The 16,186-nt window shown below is 43.7% G+C and overlaps 1 protein-coding gene across 4 annotated transcripts in view; it reads left to right on the forward strand.

The window, feature by feature from the left end:
* The window catches only part of fam13a (family with sequence similarity 13 member A), a 49,934-nt gene extending 35,424 nt beyond the window's left edge, over positions 1-14,510 (forward strand). For 2 of the 4 annotated variants that reach the window (XM_085459061.1, XM_085459062.1), the window contains exons 13-24: positions 5,267-5,426; positions 7,421-7,486; positions 9,279-9,492; positions 9,567-9,708; positions 9,980-10,061; positions 10,216-10,421; positions 10,614-10,697; positions 11,002-11,097; positions 11,725-11,808; positions 12,452-12,648; positions 13,186-13,287; positions 13,401-14,510. In XM_085459061.1, the coding sequence (XP_085315187.1) occupies positions 5,267-5,426; positions 7,421-7,486; positions 9,279-9,492; positions 9,567-9,708; positions 9,980-10,061; positions 10,216-10,421; positions 10,614-10,697; positions 11,002-11,097; positions 11,725-11,808; positions 12,452-12,648; positions 13,186-13,287; positions 13,401-13,524 (1,557 nt within the window). In that variant the 3' untranslated portion in view covers positions 13,525-14,510. The remainder of the gene's footprint in view (positions 1-5,266; positions 5,427-7,420; positions 7,487-9,278; positions 9,493-9,566; positions 9,709-9,979; positions 10,062-10,215; positions 10,422-10,613; positions 10,698-11,001; positions 11,098-11,724; positions 11,809-12,451; positions 12,649-13,185; positions 13,288-13,400) is intronic. The other 2 variants (XM_085459063.1, XM_085459065.1) reach the window with 2 other exon arrangements.
* The last annotated feature ends 1,676 nt before the right edge of the window (positions 14,511-16,186 follow it).

Below are 16,186 nucleotides of genomic sequence, written 5' to 3' on the forward strand. Positions count from 1 at the left end.
ACAACCCGCATGACCTGAAACACCACAAACACTAAAGGACACCCCCAAAGGTCCCGAGTTGATCTGGCAACACTTTGGAAGGTCACCACACACTCTGATTTGACCTGAATCAGTAGATTCAGCTTTGTTTAATAAATATCTAACATGACTACGTTTGTATTTTTAACTTAAAAAAGAAAATAAGACACCCTCCTCTATTTTACGAGGATATCTACTGTTATCTGTCGTCTCCATAGGCACAGTGTAACAATATTTCCTCTTGTTCTGCAAGCTGTGGGCGTCCTAAGGAGGGGCTTAGCAAAGCTTCATCCATTCATTATTTTTGTTAACTGCTTATCCAGCTTAGGGTCACGAGGCGGCAGGGTACACCTTAAACAGGTTCCCAGCCCATCAATAGACCGATACAGAGCGATACACAACTACACGACTGTGGCCTGTGTCTGAAATTTAAAAATCACTTAAAAAAAACAACAACAACACAAAAATCGTGAAAACCACTGGCTTTTGTTTTGACCAGTGTGATTTCTCATCAGTGTTTTTTTTGGCTGCAGCACTCACGGGCTTTTGCTGAACTGAAACTCCTGAACCGTTCCACAGAAAATGTCACCTTAAACAAAAGGAGATTTTTAGCCTTTCCGTGAAAGGGGATTCCCCCCCAATCAATATTCTGACACAAACAAATCCTTATTCTTTCTGCTCTTTGAAACACCGAGTACAGATTTTAAGTTTAGTGGCGCCGTGGGTGTGAGCATAAGGAAACAAGCCACCTTCTCCATCTGCTCGTCTCCGATTCTAATCTAGACTAGCACACTCATGACATGATTAGCATGACTCATGTCGTCAGGAGTGCTGAACCAATATCGTGGCTATTTTTCTGAGCAGCACAGATGGATCTTCGTCGCAGCTCGGGCCCCGGCTCTGCCATCACCAACGCACTTGTGCCACAGAGCGGCCATCTGGAGCCGGCATGGCGCTGAACCCTGGAGGCTGGTGCGGCATCCTCTCAGCTGGTGGTTAATGCCCGGGTTGCCACTTGAGCACCACACAAACACGGTTGACCCCATCTACATGCTGACCTCAAAAGTTTCTAAAAGTTGTGCAGTATAGCTCAGCTTGTCGTGCTTACCTGGGAGAAATATTAGGGAGCCAGTCACCATCTTCTAAAATCCAACAATTTGTATTTATTCCACTGATATAAATGTATAACTTTCAGTATAATCATTATATTATTCCAGTAACTGAGGCAGATGTTAGGCGCTATAGTAAAAGAATTTCACTTCCTCTGTTTCACAACTGCTGGTCAATCATTTTTTAAATTCCTAACCACTGCACTGTTAAGCTTAGTGTGCTGGTGTTTTGTTTGTCCCTATAAGTTTGTGTGTCGATGCAGCTCGAGTCCCTGTTAGCTGGCAGTTCTTCAAAACATTTTGTGCCAGCAGCAAAAGAAAACTGATAGTGGGAAGTGAAAGTCGCAGTGTTTTTCACCAGCTCATGTGCACAGGTGAAGCCGGATTCGCTTATAAGATGATTGTGACAATGCCATTACAGTAACTGTGTGCCAAACACAGTAGTGCATACTGTTCTGCACGTTGTACATGTTGGCCTATACATACTGAAAGGATTTAGCCTTTTAGTTGTCAGCGAGTTTCTCTCGACATCACTTGCAGACGCAGAGGATACAAACACAGAGGAGTGCATGGTATTTGTGAATATTCCAATAGCATCAAACCAGCGGAATCAATAGTTCTGCTGGTGGGATGCAGAGTGACCGCGGACATGTAACAGTCAGATGACAGTTAGAAAAAATAAACCTGTCGAGTGTGGGGGCCTCGAATTTTTGCCTTCCAATGTGTGGCATGCCAAAATATCTGAGAACCGCTGCATTAAATGTGTGTGTGTGTGTGTGTGTGTGTGTGTGTGTGTGTGTGTGTGTGTGTGTGTGTGTGTGTTAGCCATTGAAACACAGTTTAATCTTTATTGAAAATATCCTTCTCATCCATTAAACCCCACTAACACACCCACAGCCCACGCCATAGCACTGTCAGTTTCACCCCTCCTTAGCACCAGCTGCACCTCTCATCATGCTTTAATCATGAGAGTGGCTGTTCTGGGCAACAATATACTGTGTGTGTGTGTGTGTGTGTGTGTGTGTGTGTGTGTGTGTGTGTGTGTGTGTGTGTGTGTGTGTGTGTGTGTATTCACACACTGATATTGATCACTGTGTGCAAATAATCAAAATAATAAAGCAATAAAACAATAAATAATATAGTAATAAATATTAATAATAATAATCACTGTGCTAAATAGGTGTCAAGTAAATGTGAAGTAAATGACAGCATCTCTCTTTTATCAGTTTGATTAGTTGTTCTGAGAAAACAGAACCGGCGCTGTTGCTGCTTCTCATCACATTACATGATAAGTGCACACTTCATTTGTCTGATGGCCATCTGCCACACTGGTAACACTTTAGAAAAAGAACATAAAGCACAGTAACTAACAAGGGACAAGTATAGAAGTAATCAATACTCACTGCTACTAAAAACTACAAAAAAAGGATTGTCTTGGTTAAATTACTTTTGAGGAGGGTTCTTTGTTCTCTAAACAAGCCAGCAATCCACGGATGTGATTTAATTTGCTTATCAACCATTCAGTGAATTGTTCTTGATGCACTTGGAAGTGTTGATCATGGGTAATCAGGCTTATCACGAACCAGTAAGGAAAACAAGTTGACCCGCCTGGTGCCGGCTGGTTCAAGCCAGTTTCTCAACAGTCACAGTCACGAGTCATTTCATCTGTTAAGAAAACTAGCTACTCATGGTAACTAGCTGAAGCAAACCCTTATTTCCCTAACAAGTTTTATTTGTTTTTTGTTTTTGTTTTTTAGTCTAGTTAAAGTTTCTTTTCAAAATAAGTGTTTGAGGGTACTTAAAGAAAGATGTTTCTGTTATCACGAAACAGTACACTTGTATGGGGAAAGTGATAATGGTAGCATGTAATGCTCAATTTGCTGCCAACTATAAATGATACATACAGTAAGCTTGAACAGAGCTTTCTTAGAGCACTGGCTGCCTGCCAAACAGCTGACTAGTCTTTTAAGTCAAGCCGGTTAAAATTAATTCGTGATTGTAATAAATTAGTTTGAATGAACATGTCGCAACTTGTTTTCCTTACAGCAGAATTTCTGTGAGTACTTTTACTGTCAGCTAATCAAATGTACCAGAACAAGTAGGATGAGCTAATCAGGCATTGAAAGCGAGCAGAAGGTTTATGACTCTGAAACGTCATTTACATATAAAAGGGTGTGAGGAGAAAAAGGGTGACGTGCTGAAGGCGTTCTGGCTCCTTTGGGGTCAGATAAGAAAAACTACACAGTCATTGTTTGTATTTTCACAATTTTGTGTCCCAGTTGGATTTAATTAAATGTATAAAAGGTCTTATTTAGGTCTCACCTTAATTTAAGAGTTGCAAAAAAGGAGATCGTCGGATTAGATGTAACCACTCTCATGTTGTTGTTTTTATGACCACAGGGATTGTTGTAAACACATCCACTGGGACTAATTTGCAGAGCTCATAGGGTGGGTGTGGCTATTCCGTATTAATGTTTTTCCTAGAATACAAGTCCTGCTTCAAAAAATGCCTTTTGTAAATGAAATAATGACGGTCAAGTTTCAGAGTTATTAATTGTTCCTTCTGAATATGAACAGTTTACCTGTTATTCAGCTATGAAGAAGACTCGCCCACTAAAGAAACAAGAGTAGACAGGACTGGCTTCATACAAGCTAAACAAACATCAATTCAAGGAGAAGGTTGTTTTACTCAAAGACCACAGTGGATCTGACCGTTTGTGGGACTCTGTGAAAGCGTCTGATAAGAATGGAGCCAATAAATACTCACAAATACTTGGGCATGTCACGCATGTGCCAGATGCTGCAAAGGGGCAAACAAAAGTGCCTTTGTCCGACAATGTAAAGAAATACTGAGAACATGTCGGATGATGTGCTGTAGTATGGTGCACTGCGCTTTAAAGGCTTGTGTGTATGAGTGGGGGTGTATGTGAGGCATTCATTCTTAGATAAACTGATGCTGCGTGGTTTGTGAGTGTGTGTGTACTTTGTGAGTACATTGATTTGAGAGCAGTGACGGTAAGCGCGTCGAGGGGGAAGTTTCTTCTGTTTGTCCGTCACAGTCTGCACGTTCTCTCTAGGCACCATTAGATCCTGGTCATATCCTCTGTGGTTCACATGACATCAGAGCTGTTTTGGGCCCTGCGCCCTCCGCTAAAGCCACAAGGATACATATGCACATACCTGAGACCGATTATTCTTTCCTACAGTAATCTGTCATTATCATCAACAACAACTATCATTAACCAAAAAACAAAACAAAGCTACTTTACAGTGCAGCTCTTTCCTCTAAGCCGTCTAGTAGCTGTGAGTCCTGATTTGTTTTCCCTAAAAATAGTTTGGTCCCACGCCTGGACAGATTTAACTGATATGTTGATGAAAATGCATGAGCTGCCAAGTGCGAGTCTTTTCAACTAAATTATTTACAGTATGGCCCAAGGGTGACGGAACAGCTCTGATCTCGGATAAGCAAAGTGGAATTTTTGGATAGTCTCAAATCTAAAAATAGGAAAAAGAGGGAGAGGCTGATGGGTAAAAATGTGGACTAAAAAAAAGCAGGAAGTGGATTACATGAAGTTCTTTTGCTTCATCTGATTTTTTGTCTGCAGAGAGAGAGAGAGATGCAGGGAGGGGGGGCAAAAAAATTCACTCAGTCAGTCTACGTGTGCTGGCTCACGATTTGTGCTTATTCTTGTTCTTGCTTCACGCCCCTCCTCCCTCGCTCTCTGTTCCTCTGTCTCTCTGTGTGTCTCCAGCACACCCCTCCCTTCTGCTCTTGCTGCTGTTAAACAAACAAGTCCAGAGCTGGGCGGGTGGGGAATATATGCATGTCAAGCCAGAGAAAAAGCAGGGAAATCTACCGTGGAGAGAAGAGAGAGGGGGAAAAGAAGAGCGGGAGGGGTGAGGAGAATCCTGTGGATGAAGGAGAAGGCGGAGCGAAGCCGCTCCTGCTCTCTAGCAGTCGGCTAAAGACAGATGGGAGGATGTTTTGACCAACTAGGGGAGCCAATCGCAGCCAGGGAGCAGCCCCCTACATTAGGGCAGGGCTAGTCTGAGGGAGTGTGTGACTCAACTTAAAGAGTGTGTTCACAGGCAGCCTGTTGTTGTTGAGCGCTCGTTTCTTTTCTCTCATGGTTGTGCAGACGTTGAAGACGATGAAGATCCAGGAGTCGCCGGTCACTTGTGACGCGGGTAGGGTCGGCGGAGAGGTGCGCGGCCCGGACTCAGACTGCGAGAAGACAAGCTGTGAGGACGTGCCCCGGTTGGATCTGACAGCACTGACTGAGGACAACAACTGGGGAGGTGAGCCTGGAGACCACCTGGCTGTTGCTTAGATGTTTCTTTCCTTTGCTTTTAGCCCATTTACAGTTTGTCTGGACAAAAGGACACACATGTCCAGACAGCAGGTTCAGGATCCTCCACCCCAGGTTGGGTGTTTGGGTCGCAGCTGCACACCTTCTGCTGCCTCATCTGCTCCTCCTCCTGAAGCATGCTGCTTCTGCTTTCCCTGCAGAATTTAATTGTTAAAGATCCTCTAGGTTCCCTAGGCTAACTATTTCTGCAGGAGAGACACCAGAGATGTGTTTGTTTGCTTGGTTAGAAGGATTGCAGTACTGCCTTCATCTCCCATGAGGAAAATATGAAAGTGCAGCAAATACTCGATCTGTGGTTTTATTTAAAGAGTAAACAGTGAGGTTCTAGCAGAATCTATCACCTATGTGGAAAGCCTGTGTGCAGGCTTAGCAACAGATGACCACTGCTGTTGTTTTCACTCACAAATCAATCATTAAAGGGTCGGCATGGATGGCGATAACAGCATACCAATCAGCTGGCTGCACAAATTTAGGTTAGGTTTGGAGAGTTTATTGATCATGGCTGAACTGTTAAAGTTCGTGCTCCATTTAAATGTTGACGTCTCTGCACGTGCCTGAGATGTCAGCTGTACACGGGATCCTAATTTATTGATCCTGGCTTATCAAGTGGCATTACTGTTAAGAGAATTTGCAAAAAGAGCCTTCCTTCAGCCGTCAGACCTCTCTCGAGCTTGTTATTAATGTGTTTGTTTGTGCCGTGACTGCGCTGTGCGCACTTTCGATTGTGTTGTCAGAGTATTGCAAGGGTGGAGGTTTCTGTGTTGATTGGTGAAAGCCAAGGCTTTTGCTGAACTGTACTCTGGAATGATGGCCAACGTGTTCATTCGCACACTGGAAGGACATGTTTCTGCATGTTGTGTTGACATCTTTCCGCTGCGGCGATTGGCTTTGACTCTCACTGCCTCCGCCACCACTGCTGCTTCCTGTTTGAAGCAAGAATCAAAACTGTTCCATGCAAGCAGCCTGTCAGTTTCAGCAGCCGCGTGTTTGGAGCATTAGTGGGCAATTGCGTGTTTGGTGGAGCTCTCTAGCGGCCGGACCTCATAGAGGGAAAACACCAGCAAGCTTTAGATTTGTTGTTGTCTCATAGTGAAGTGTTGTGTCTGAGATATTATGCTGTTTAGGTTGTTTGAAGTCATGGTTTGAGCGATTTTGCCCAGCCTGGTAGACGGTGTGTTTACATGCTTGTAGTTAAAATGTAATTTGTGTTCTAGTGAGGCACACCGCAGTGAGTTACAGTTCTTTATTCAGTCCACGTGGCGGTTTTACTCATTTGTATACCATCCTTTGCATCTTGCCAATTTCTTCCTCTTCCTTAAACTCCCCCCACCTCCCCTGTGTTCTGTACATTGTGTCCTGAATACATAACTAAGCTCGTGGAAACAGGGCGCCTGCATGATTGGCTGTGACAGGCTGCTTCACATGAGAACAAGCAGCGATGGTCATGGTGTGTGCAAGTATTGTGCAAAGCTGAACTGTATTTCCGTGTAGTTGGCAAGATTATTCATCAGCACAGAGTCCCAGTGAGGAATTGCTGCATACTGTACAGAAGGCATACTGCGGGCCAAATGGCCATGTGGGTGAATGAGGGCTTCAGGCAGGAGTTGGAGACCTTTGTCCCAGTAAAGTTCTAGCATGACCTGATATTTGGTGTCCCCCGCCTGTGTGCCAGCGGTGGTGGAAACAACAGTGGCCGATTTTTTTTCAGACAGCGGGAGACAGAGTTATGGATCTCACATGTCCCACGAGTTCATTAAAGTTTATGTGTCTGTGTGTTAGTTTAATTTCCAGTAACTAATTCAGCAGGAAGGATGCCTGCTAGTTCTTTGGCTTATTTCTTACTTCTCTTTCTTTGTTTTTCGTCCTTCATCTTGTCCTCTTCTCCTTCTCCATCCCCCCCATTTCCCTCTTTTGTTCCTCTAGATTCTCCGTTTTGTAACTCCCCTTTCCTTGATTTCAAAAGCATTTTCTATCCAAGTTGTTGCGATGGTAAGTCTCCCACTAACATCACTGTCAGTGCTGACTGGCCTTTTCTGCGAGTGAGATGCCAGAGTGAAAGAAAGGAAAGTCTGTCTGTCTGACTTTTACCGCTGCATGGCAACATGCTTGAGTGATCGGGAACATTGTGGCAAAGGGTGGCACGCCTGCGCACACGCACGCACACACGACCTTTAGTGAAATGGCACACCGGCGTATTTTTTTGTTTCATTAGTCCAGTTAATCCTCAGCCATCAGCGAGCAGTTGATTTAAAGGATTAATTTCAAATGCCGTGAAGCCTTACTGGCCGGCTACACTGCACTAAGCTTGATAATAGGCCTCAAAGGAAGACCTTCAGTCTGACTGAGGGTTTGTTTGCTGTGAGAGAGCTCTAACAAGCGAGAGCCCTGCTACTCGATGAACTGCACGTACCTGGAAGTGAAGGAGGACCCCCCGGGACTCCCGAGCTGGAATTTGAGCTAAATCATTTCTCATACACCTTAACCCACCCCAGCTAAGAAAAATATGCATGTGCGGTGTTGGACAGGGCGCGCATATTTTCCTGGTTGCATACTGACACCTTGAATGTTTACACTGACAGTTGGTTTCCTTCAGCGCTTGTTTTTACTCCCTTTTATCTGTTTTCTCGGTGTAACGTCTCCCCCGCATGTTTTTCATCACCCGACACCTGATTTTATGGGTGTCTCCTGTTCCATGAAATCTACATCAGAGTTCCTGCTGACTTTTATGTTTTGAGACATTTCGTAGAGAGCTCCTAGTTTAACTTTTAAACAATCAGATCATCCTCGGTCTGCTCTGTCGCTCTCTCTAACGCACACGTGCTCGGACAGATGCGCCGTTCCCCTGTCGACGTGCCGAGTGGAAACTAAAACACAAGCTCATCACTGTACCTCTCATCAGGGGTCACGCCCTGACATTATCCCACAGAGTGCCGGGCTTTATTAATAGCCCGGCGATTGTCAGGGGTATCTGCACGGCTATTTTCACCAAGCATAATTATTGCCAGAGTGGAGACTCTGTAACCAAGGGATGAATAAAGAGAGAGAGAGGCAGAGTGGGTGTGTCTTACCCACAGTTTCAGAGCAACATCTGTGACTGCTGAGCCCCAGAGGAAATTCTTTTTATTTATTTTTTTCCCACAGCACATCCAGAACCTTCCACCGAGCCAGAGAGGCTCCGAGATGATGTTAGCAGGGAGAGAAGTCGCTGTCTGGCGTCTTCAGGATGAGAACCGGGGCTGATTTTAGAAAACGAGCCGTGCATGCTGTTTGGCTTTCCCAGGACACTTTCACATTTTGACCTCCTATATTTGCTCTGACTTCACAAAATATACATATATAACCCAACAGGAAAATATGTGAAATGTGACATTCGGTAGCGTGCTAGCCACCAAAGAGCAGCTGAATGTGTTCTGATAACAGTGCCCATGAACTCACATCGGATGTTTTAGTGCTTTTATATATTATCTTGCACAACATCACACCTGTAAAGTCTTTTTTTGGCAGTATATTTCTCCAGTTAAATGTCTTCTTGATTTTTAAAGTAGAGATAAGTTGATGGCGGTGCCTGTTTTGGTTGGCAGAGCTAACGGATTTAAGAAGGCTTTTCTCAATGCGGCTGGTTTTCCAGCATCATATTGTCCCAACGTTAAGGACTTTCCATGCATAAATGTGCCGATGTGCTGACTAATCTGCTGTTTTTTCACATTCTCTTATGTCTTGCGTGTGCAGAATTATGAAAGTGCGATGAAAATCTTGACATTTTTGTTTTTGTGTCACTCAGAACCAACCCCGGCGTACTCGCTGCAGAGGGAGAGCATGGACCGCGAGGAGGCCAGGCTGTCCCCTCACTGTGGGGGGCGTCTGATCCGCCAGCTCCTGGAGGAGTCCAGCGACCCAATGGTCTCCCCTCGGTTTTACGCCTACGGACACTCCCAGCAGTACCTGGATGACACGGAAGTGCCTCCATCGCCACCTAACGCTCACTCGTTCATCAGGTAAGCTGACGTGTGCTTTTGCAGAGCTGGAAGGAAGGAACTGGGAGCTGTAACAGCATCATTTATCTCAACAGTCGCAGGCGGAGTTCATCGCTTGGCTCCTGTGATGATGAAAGAGAGGAGCTGACCTCCGCCCAGCTCACAAAGAGGATTCATGTACTGAAGAAAAAGATCCACAGGTTTGAGGAGAAGTATGAAGAGGAGCGAAAATACAGGGTAGGTAGTAACGACCGGTTCATTCGTCATTGTTAATAAAGCCCCGCGCCTTAAAGTCAGACTGTAATGATGTTTCTGTGAAACATAAACAAGAATATTGACTGTCAGAGGTGCATCATTACACCAAGTAGGGCTCTGCCTTGTTGTTTAGCAAGGCAGAGCCCTACTTCAGATTTACACTGTTATCCTCATGTGAACAGTAATTGTAGGTATTTTATTTTGAAAGAGCAGCTGATCATCTGTTTTTTTTTTCTTCTTTTCCTCCACGCAGCCCTCCCACAGTGACAAAGCTGCAAACCCAGAAGTGCTGCGGTGGATGAATGAACTGGCTAGGCTTCGCAAAGAGCTAAAAGGTAACACACAGGCGCACACATTCTGACAGTTAATTTGATCTAGTTTTAGTCATGATTCAGGCATCTAACTTGCTCCTGATTGGATCACTTCCGAACTCGTCCCGCCTTTCTACACAACTTACTGAAAAGCTCTGGTTCCCGTCTTCTTCACCAGAACACAAGCTGATGAAGTCTGAGGAGGACCTGACGCCTCAGCCCCGCCAGCGCAGCAACACGCTGCCCAAAAGCTTCGGCTCGCAGCTGGAGAAGAAACCTCAGCAGGAGAAGGCGTCGAAGCCACCGGTGGAAAGCACCCTGGAAGGAATTCAGAAGAAGCTGCAGGAGAAGAGGGACGAGGTGAACCGCCCCGAGGACATCAAGGTAAATCCGCGGCTATGTCGCACGCTCACACAGACGACATTAAAAGCCAAAAGACTTTACATGTTTAAAGCAGACTGCACACTCTGAATTTATTATCACACAGAGACAAATAAGTTTTGCTGCGAGCAACACGGACTGAACTCTTGTCACTTTTAAAAGGCGAGTGACTCACTTCCTGTCTCCTGCTAACAGGATATGACACGGGAGCAGATCGCCGCAGAGAAAGTCGCCCTGCAGAAAGCTCTTCTCTACTACGAGAGTATCCACGGCCGACCGGTAAGCCTCCCTCCATGTGTTTGTTTTATTTTAGACATTTTAAATGCAAAAATTTGCCCAGTTTTGCAAATAAAGCTGAACCCATATCAGTTTGTCTGGACCAAATCCAGATGCCGTAATTTTTATTCCTGTCAGTACAGTTACATATCACGCCCTGCAGAGATCTTATAGTGAAGAAAAATGGTTTTGCTGTAATTTTGTTTTATGTTAGCAAAGTAGCTAGTTAGCGTGCAGGTAGAGAGGATGACAGAAATTTGCTAAAACTGTGCTAACAGTGTATCTTTGTTCTCCCCACCTGGAGCAGATGACGAAGAGCGAGAGGCAAATCATGAAGCCAGTGTACGACAGATATCGCCTGGTGAAGCAGATCCTGTGTAGAGCCTCCACCATTCCTGTCATAGTAAGTATCACATCCCAGCCTCCCTTTAGCTGCCGGGTTTAAAGCCACACTCTCAAAACATGCACAGACACTTAATCCCAGCTCGTGCCGGCTTTAGCACCTGCTGCTGGGAACGGACAGCAGCCATGAAGCAGCTTTCAGTGCACTCGTAAAGCAAGGTCAGAGGTTACAGGCTGAGGTCACAGGAAGTGACAGCAGAGTGTTGAAGAGGCTCAGGAAGTGCAAAACAACACAGCCAAGTTAAATAAACGGAAAATAAACACAGCAAGTTCTTAAAATGTATTTTTACATATTTATATTTCAGAAATGTAGGAAAATAAATCTGCTTATGGACTAAGTGTAAAGCTCTCAGTAAAGTTATTTACTGAACATCTTTATGATGTAAGACATGATCTGCATTATGTGCATTATATAATGCACTGCATCTAATCCGCACCACGCAGGCTGAGCCTGCTGCCATATTGTTCCTGACATGGAGACGCAGAGGAGCAGACAGAGGAGCTCAAACAAAAGCCGTTAAATGTGCTTAAACCTGACAGAAAAGTGTGAAGTACTGTAAAAGAAAGAAAAAAGGTCAGAGTTAGCGTCTCAGCGTGGTTAACTCCTCCTTCTCGACCGTCACCACAGGGCTCTCCCTCCAGCAAGCGCAGAGGTCCCCTCCTACAGCCCATTATCGAGGGTGAAACCGCACTCTTCTTCGATGATATCAAGGTGAAGAGCCATTGCTGCTGCTTAATAATCAGTGAACCGGCTCCCTCTTCCTCACCTGCTAAACTCCCACCCCTCCTCCCCCTTTATATTTACTACCATTTGCCCTCTAATGAGCCTGATTGCTGCCTGTTGATTGGGCAACTGTAGAAGTGTTGAATCAGTAGTTGCTGATCTATGAATCACTCTGTGATTGATGTAATGATGTAAGTGGATATAAAATGGGTTAAAGCTTGTTGTGATTTAAGTGCCTAAAACAAGGCTGGAATACTGGTTTATTTTTCCTAAACAGCAAATATGTGCATACAGTATATTAAAAATGTATCATTGTTATCATTATTTTTCCAGCACTGTTTGCAGGCACTCTGTGGACACTTTTTTTTTTTTTTTTTTTTTTGTATTAATTGAACAGTTTTAGTTGAATAAAGGTGGCCTGATTAACTCCATTCATAAAAACAAATGATTCCAAATGACGACCATCGCGGTGATTTCTAACCTCTGTCCACTAACACTGCACGATCCTCACGCCCTGCAGTATTTGAGCCCAGGAGGCCGCCTGCTGCAGCAGCGCTCACCGCACGATGAGACCCTCTGCCCCCTCCCTTGCAGCCCGTTGAGACTAAAGCCTCCCTCACTCTCTTTGTAGGAGGAAGAGGACGGCTCGGAGGATGACGGAGACTCCAAGACCCAGTTCACCGTGACCGTGCGACCCGACATCGGCGTGTTCAGCTTCCTGGAGCACGCGGATGAGGAAGTGGATGGTTTCATTTCACCCGTGGACGAACTTTCCCCGTCCAAGAACACGATGGACACGAGGCTGTCCAACCTGCACTCAGCTACTATGTAAGTACTCGCAAAACGCTCGTTTTACTGTCAGTTTGTGACAGATTTGGGTCTGTTTGAGAGGATTAATCCTGATAACTCAGCAAAAATTGCAGATCTATCACTGTCTACATACACAGAAATCCAACCAGAGCACAAATTTAGAAATTCCTCTAAACAGAGTTGCCCAGTAACCTTGCCTTTTATATAGGAATATAACCAGGATACAACCATCTGGCAACGAATTAAATCAAGTCCCATGTTGCAAAGAAACATTACACTCAGCGCACACCCATTCAAATTAATAGCAAAGTGTTTATCAGCCAGCGGTTGTTTACAAACTTTCGCCATTGTGTTGCAGAGCAGTTGCAGTCAGTCCAAGACAGACTTAATTTGTTTGGAGACAAGTTGCCTCCCACCTGTGTGACCTGTGTAATACAAAAAAAACAAAAACCGAGCCAAAGTTGTTGATTTTTGGGGGGGGTTTTTTGTAAATGCTGGAAGTCTGTGTATATTTTAATGTGAGACATTTAAAAAACATTTCTCCTCACCCCACAGGCAGGAACTTGTAGAGCAGCTCCAAGAGACGAGAGAGGAGAAGAAGAGGATTCGCAAGAACTTGAAAGAGTTTGAGGACCAGTTTTTTAGACAAAACGGAAGGTAAGAAAAAAAGAGTTTGTCAATGTCAAATATTTGGAACTGCATAATGAGAAACCTCGACACGAAGGTTTTTTTCTCGCAGCGTCGTAACGATTGCCGCCTTGTTCCTGCAGGAACGTTCAGAAGGAGGACCGCTCCCCACTGGCTGTGGAGTACAACGAATACAAGCACGTCAAAGCCAAACTGCGGCTGCTCGAAGTGCTCATCAGCAAAAGAGACTCCACTAAATTCATCTGAATAAAGCAAAGACTCAATAAGAGGACTGGTGCTGTGTCTCCAGTGTCACAGTCAACACATCTCACCTTGCTAGAAACAGTCATGTTTTCCTCGCTGTTGGATGCTGTTGACGCGCTCCGTCGAGCTCGAGGGTTTCCCTCCGTCAAATGCTGCGCCTGGAAAAACGTTGTCGTCACCTCACCTCGAGGAGGGGACGTCACTCCGGACGAAGCAACATACGCACAAACTAAACTGAATCACACTTGTATTGCTGATAATTTATTTTGAATGTTTGTCTCATGCACAGCCGTAGAAGTCTTAAAAAAACCAAAAAGAACCCAAAACACTTGATAATTCGGTCATTAGCTATAAAATTGTCGCTGCTTTTTAAGGATCGCGTGTATTTTTCTAAAGGAGATGTTACTCGATCATGCTGACAGTACCGAAGTTTCACTTTCCACAGCATTAAATCCTCTTCTGTAAAAGTTTTATCGTTTGAAAGAAGTGGTTTCCTCTTTCACTGGGGCCCAAAGACAGCAGCTCAGAGCGCACACAGTGAGCCAAAATCTTTCATCTCCTGGAAATCACCCAGTTTCAAGATGACCACTGACACTTGCTGCGTTTTTGTACGCCTTAACCTGCTTTCCCCTCATTTACTTGATGTTAAATAAGCTATCATCCCCTTTAAATCACTGCTGTGTTTGCTCACACCGATTAACACTGACAAGGCCAGTTCTGAGGCGAGCGCGGGCGTGGTCGACGAAGCCTCGTCCTCTGGTCCTCGCTGTAGTTTGTTTGTTTGTAAATATGGATTATCGTATATGTTTACATTTCTGTGAGCGAGTACTTTATCCCTTTTTTTCTCTCCAATTTTCTGGATGGTAATCAGTGTGAATTTGTTTTCACTGAATGTAAACACTGGCCGGGCTTAATGAACTGAGTGTGTACATTTTAGTACATAAATTGTATTTTGTATATAATGTGAATGAAATCATATTTTTACTGAAGGTTTTTTGGGCTCTGTGTTTTTTCTTTGTGAAGTTGCGAATGTTCACTCATCCAGTCGAAGGACTTTACAGACAGATCTGAGATCAGTCGGTTTATTTATATAGCAGCAAATCACAACATCAGCTGCCTCAAGGTGCTTTATACAGGAAGGTAAGGACCTCCCTAGAGCACTGTGCGATGGCGGGAAGGAAAGTAATAAAAGGAAATAAAACAGGGATTAAAAGCGTGTATAAAAAAAACTACAGCACCAAATTAAATAAATAAAATTGTTTAAATATGAATGTACATATAAAAGATTATATGTGGTATAATAAAATTTGTCTTTCACCCATCAAGGTCTTCAGTTTAACTTAATGATTTATTGGTTTAAAATTGACAAAAAGCTTTATACCATGTAAGGATTTAAAATGTCATGTGACCTTTGACCTCTCCTTCAAGGTCAGTCAGTTGATCTCAAATGTTGATCTCAAACATCTCGGCTGATGAAGCATGTTCACTGAACGTTTGGAAGAATGGGAGTGAACTGCTTTCAAAAACTTTTTTTTTTTTTTCTTGTAACACCTAAAATCTCACCTCTGACATATGCCCCTCATAAAATATCAATTAAAAATAAACTATACTGAAACAAGAACCCTAACCTTAACAGCAGGTGCTCAGATAAACACTAAAAAACAACTCTATGAATCAGAGGCATCACATCTGGTCCATCTGGTCATAGGTTCATGAATTCAAGCAATTTAATGAGGAAGCTCAAATGCAATCACAGGCCACACAGAAGTCTTGCTTTTATACCGTATTTTATTGAAAACCTTGGCTGGAACAGAGAGCTTTGAGTAAATTTCAGTCAAATAATGATTTAAAAAAAAACAAAAACAAAAAAAAAAACGTATTCTCTAGCACATTTAAAGGTGCAAAAAAGTCAAGGGCTTCACAAACCTTTGCATAGGACTAAACTCTGCAGGAGCCTTAATCAGACAAATATTGATTGAATATGCGCGTGTGTGTGTGTGTGTGTGTGTGTGTGTGTGTGTGTGTGTGTGTGTGTGTGTACACATGCAGTATAGAACTAAGCAATAAGATGAACTGCCAGCATTTGAGACCTTTATATGTTTGGCCCAGAGCTGTGAGTACAGAAGTGGGCTGCTTCAGGTTGTTATTGCTGAGAGGACGTGTTAGTCAGAACACATCGAGTCATTTTACTGCCCAAAGTCACATTAACACCACTGTCGTGTATGAAATGTATATAAAATATATATTATATATATGCGAGACGATTCCACGCACGTCACGCTAATACACAACCTAATTAAATGTTATCTTGTACTGCGAGGTGTCACTGCAGGAATATTTATACATCATCAGGGCAACTTTTGGAATAATATGATGGGTACAGTTTATCATCAAATGGCTATTATATGCAGACTTTTTACTAAGTCATCTGCCCACACTCTTAAAATATTCATCTCCACTTGGAGACCAGACAAATAACAATTATTAACTCTAATGTTTGTATATTTAGGTTTATGTGACATTTTGGGACATGTTTTTATTTGCTTCTTAGCAGATCGGTTCAAATGTCATTACAGAGGAATCGGTTTGCTTGGCCTAGCAAAAACACGGCTAGTTTGGCTCCGTCACACGGTGAATAAATCCAACTGAGAGCCGCTCTGATGAT

Source organism: Copadichromis virginalis, linkage group LG6, assembly GCF_057382275.1.
Source record: "Copadichromis virginalis isolate Kocher_CV1m ecotype Utaka linkage group LG6, C_Virginalis_male_GT1.1, whole genome shotgun sequence".
NCBI lineage: Eukaryota > Metazoa > Chordata > Actinopteri > Cichliformes > Cichlidae > Copadichromis > Copadichromis virginalis.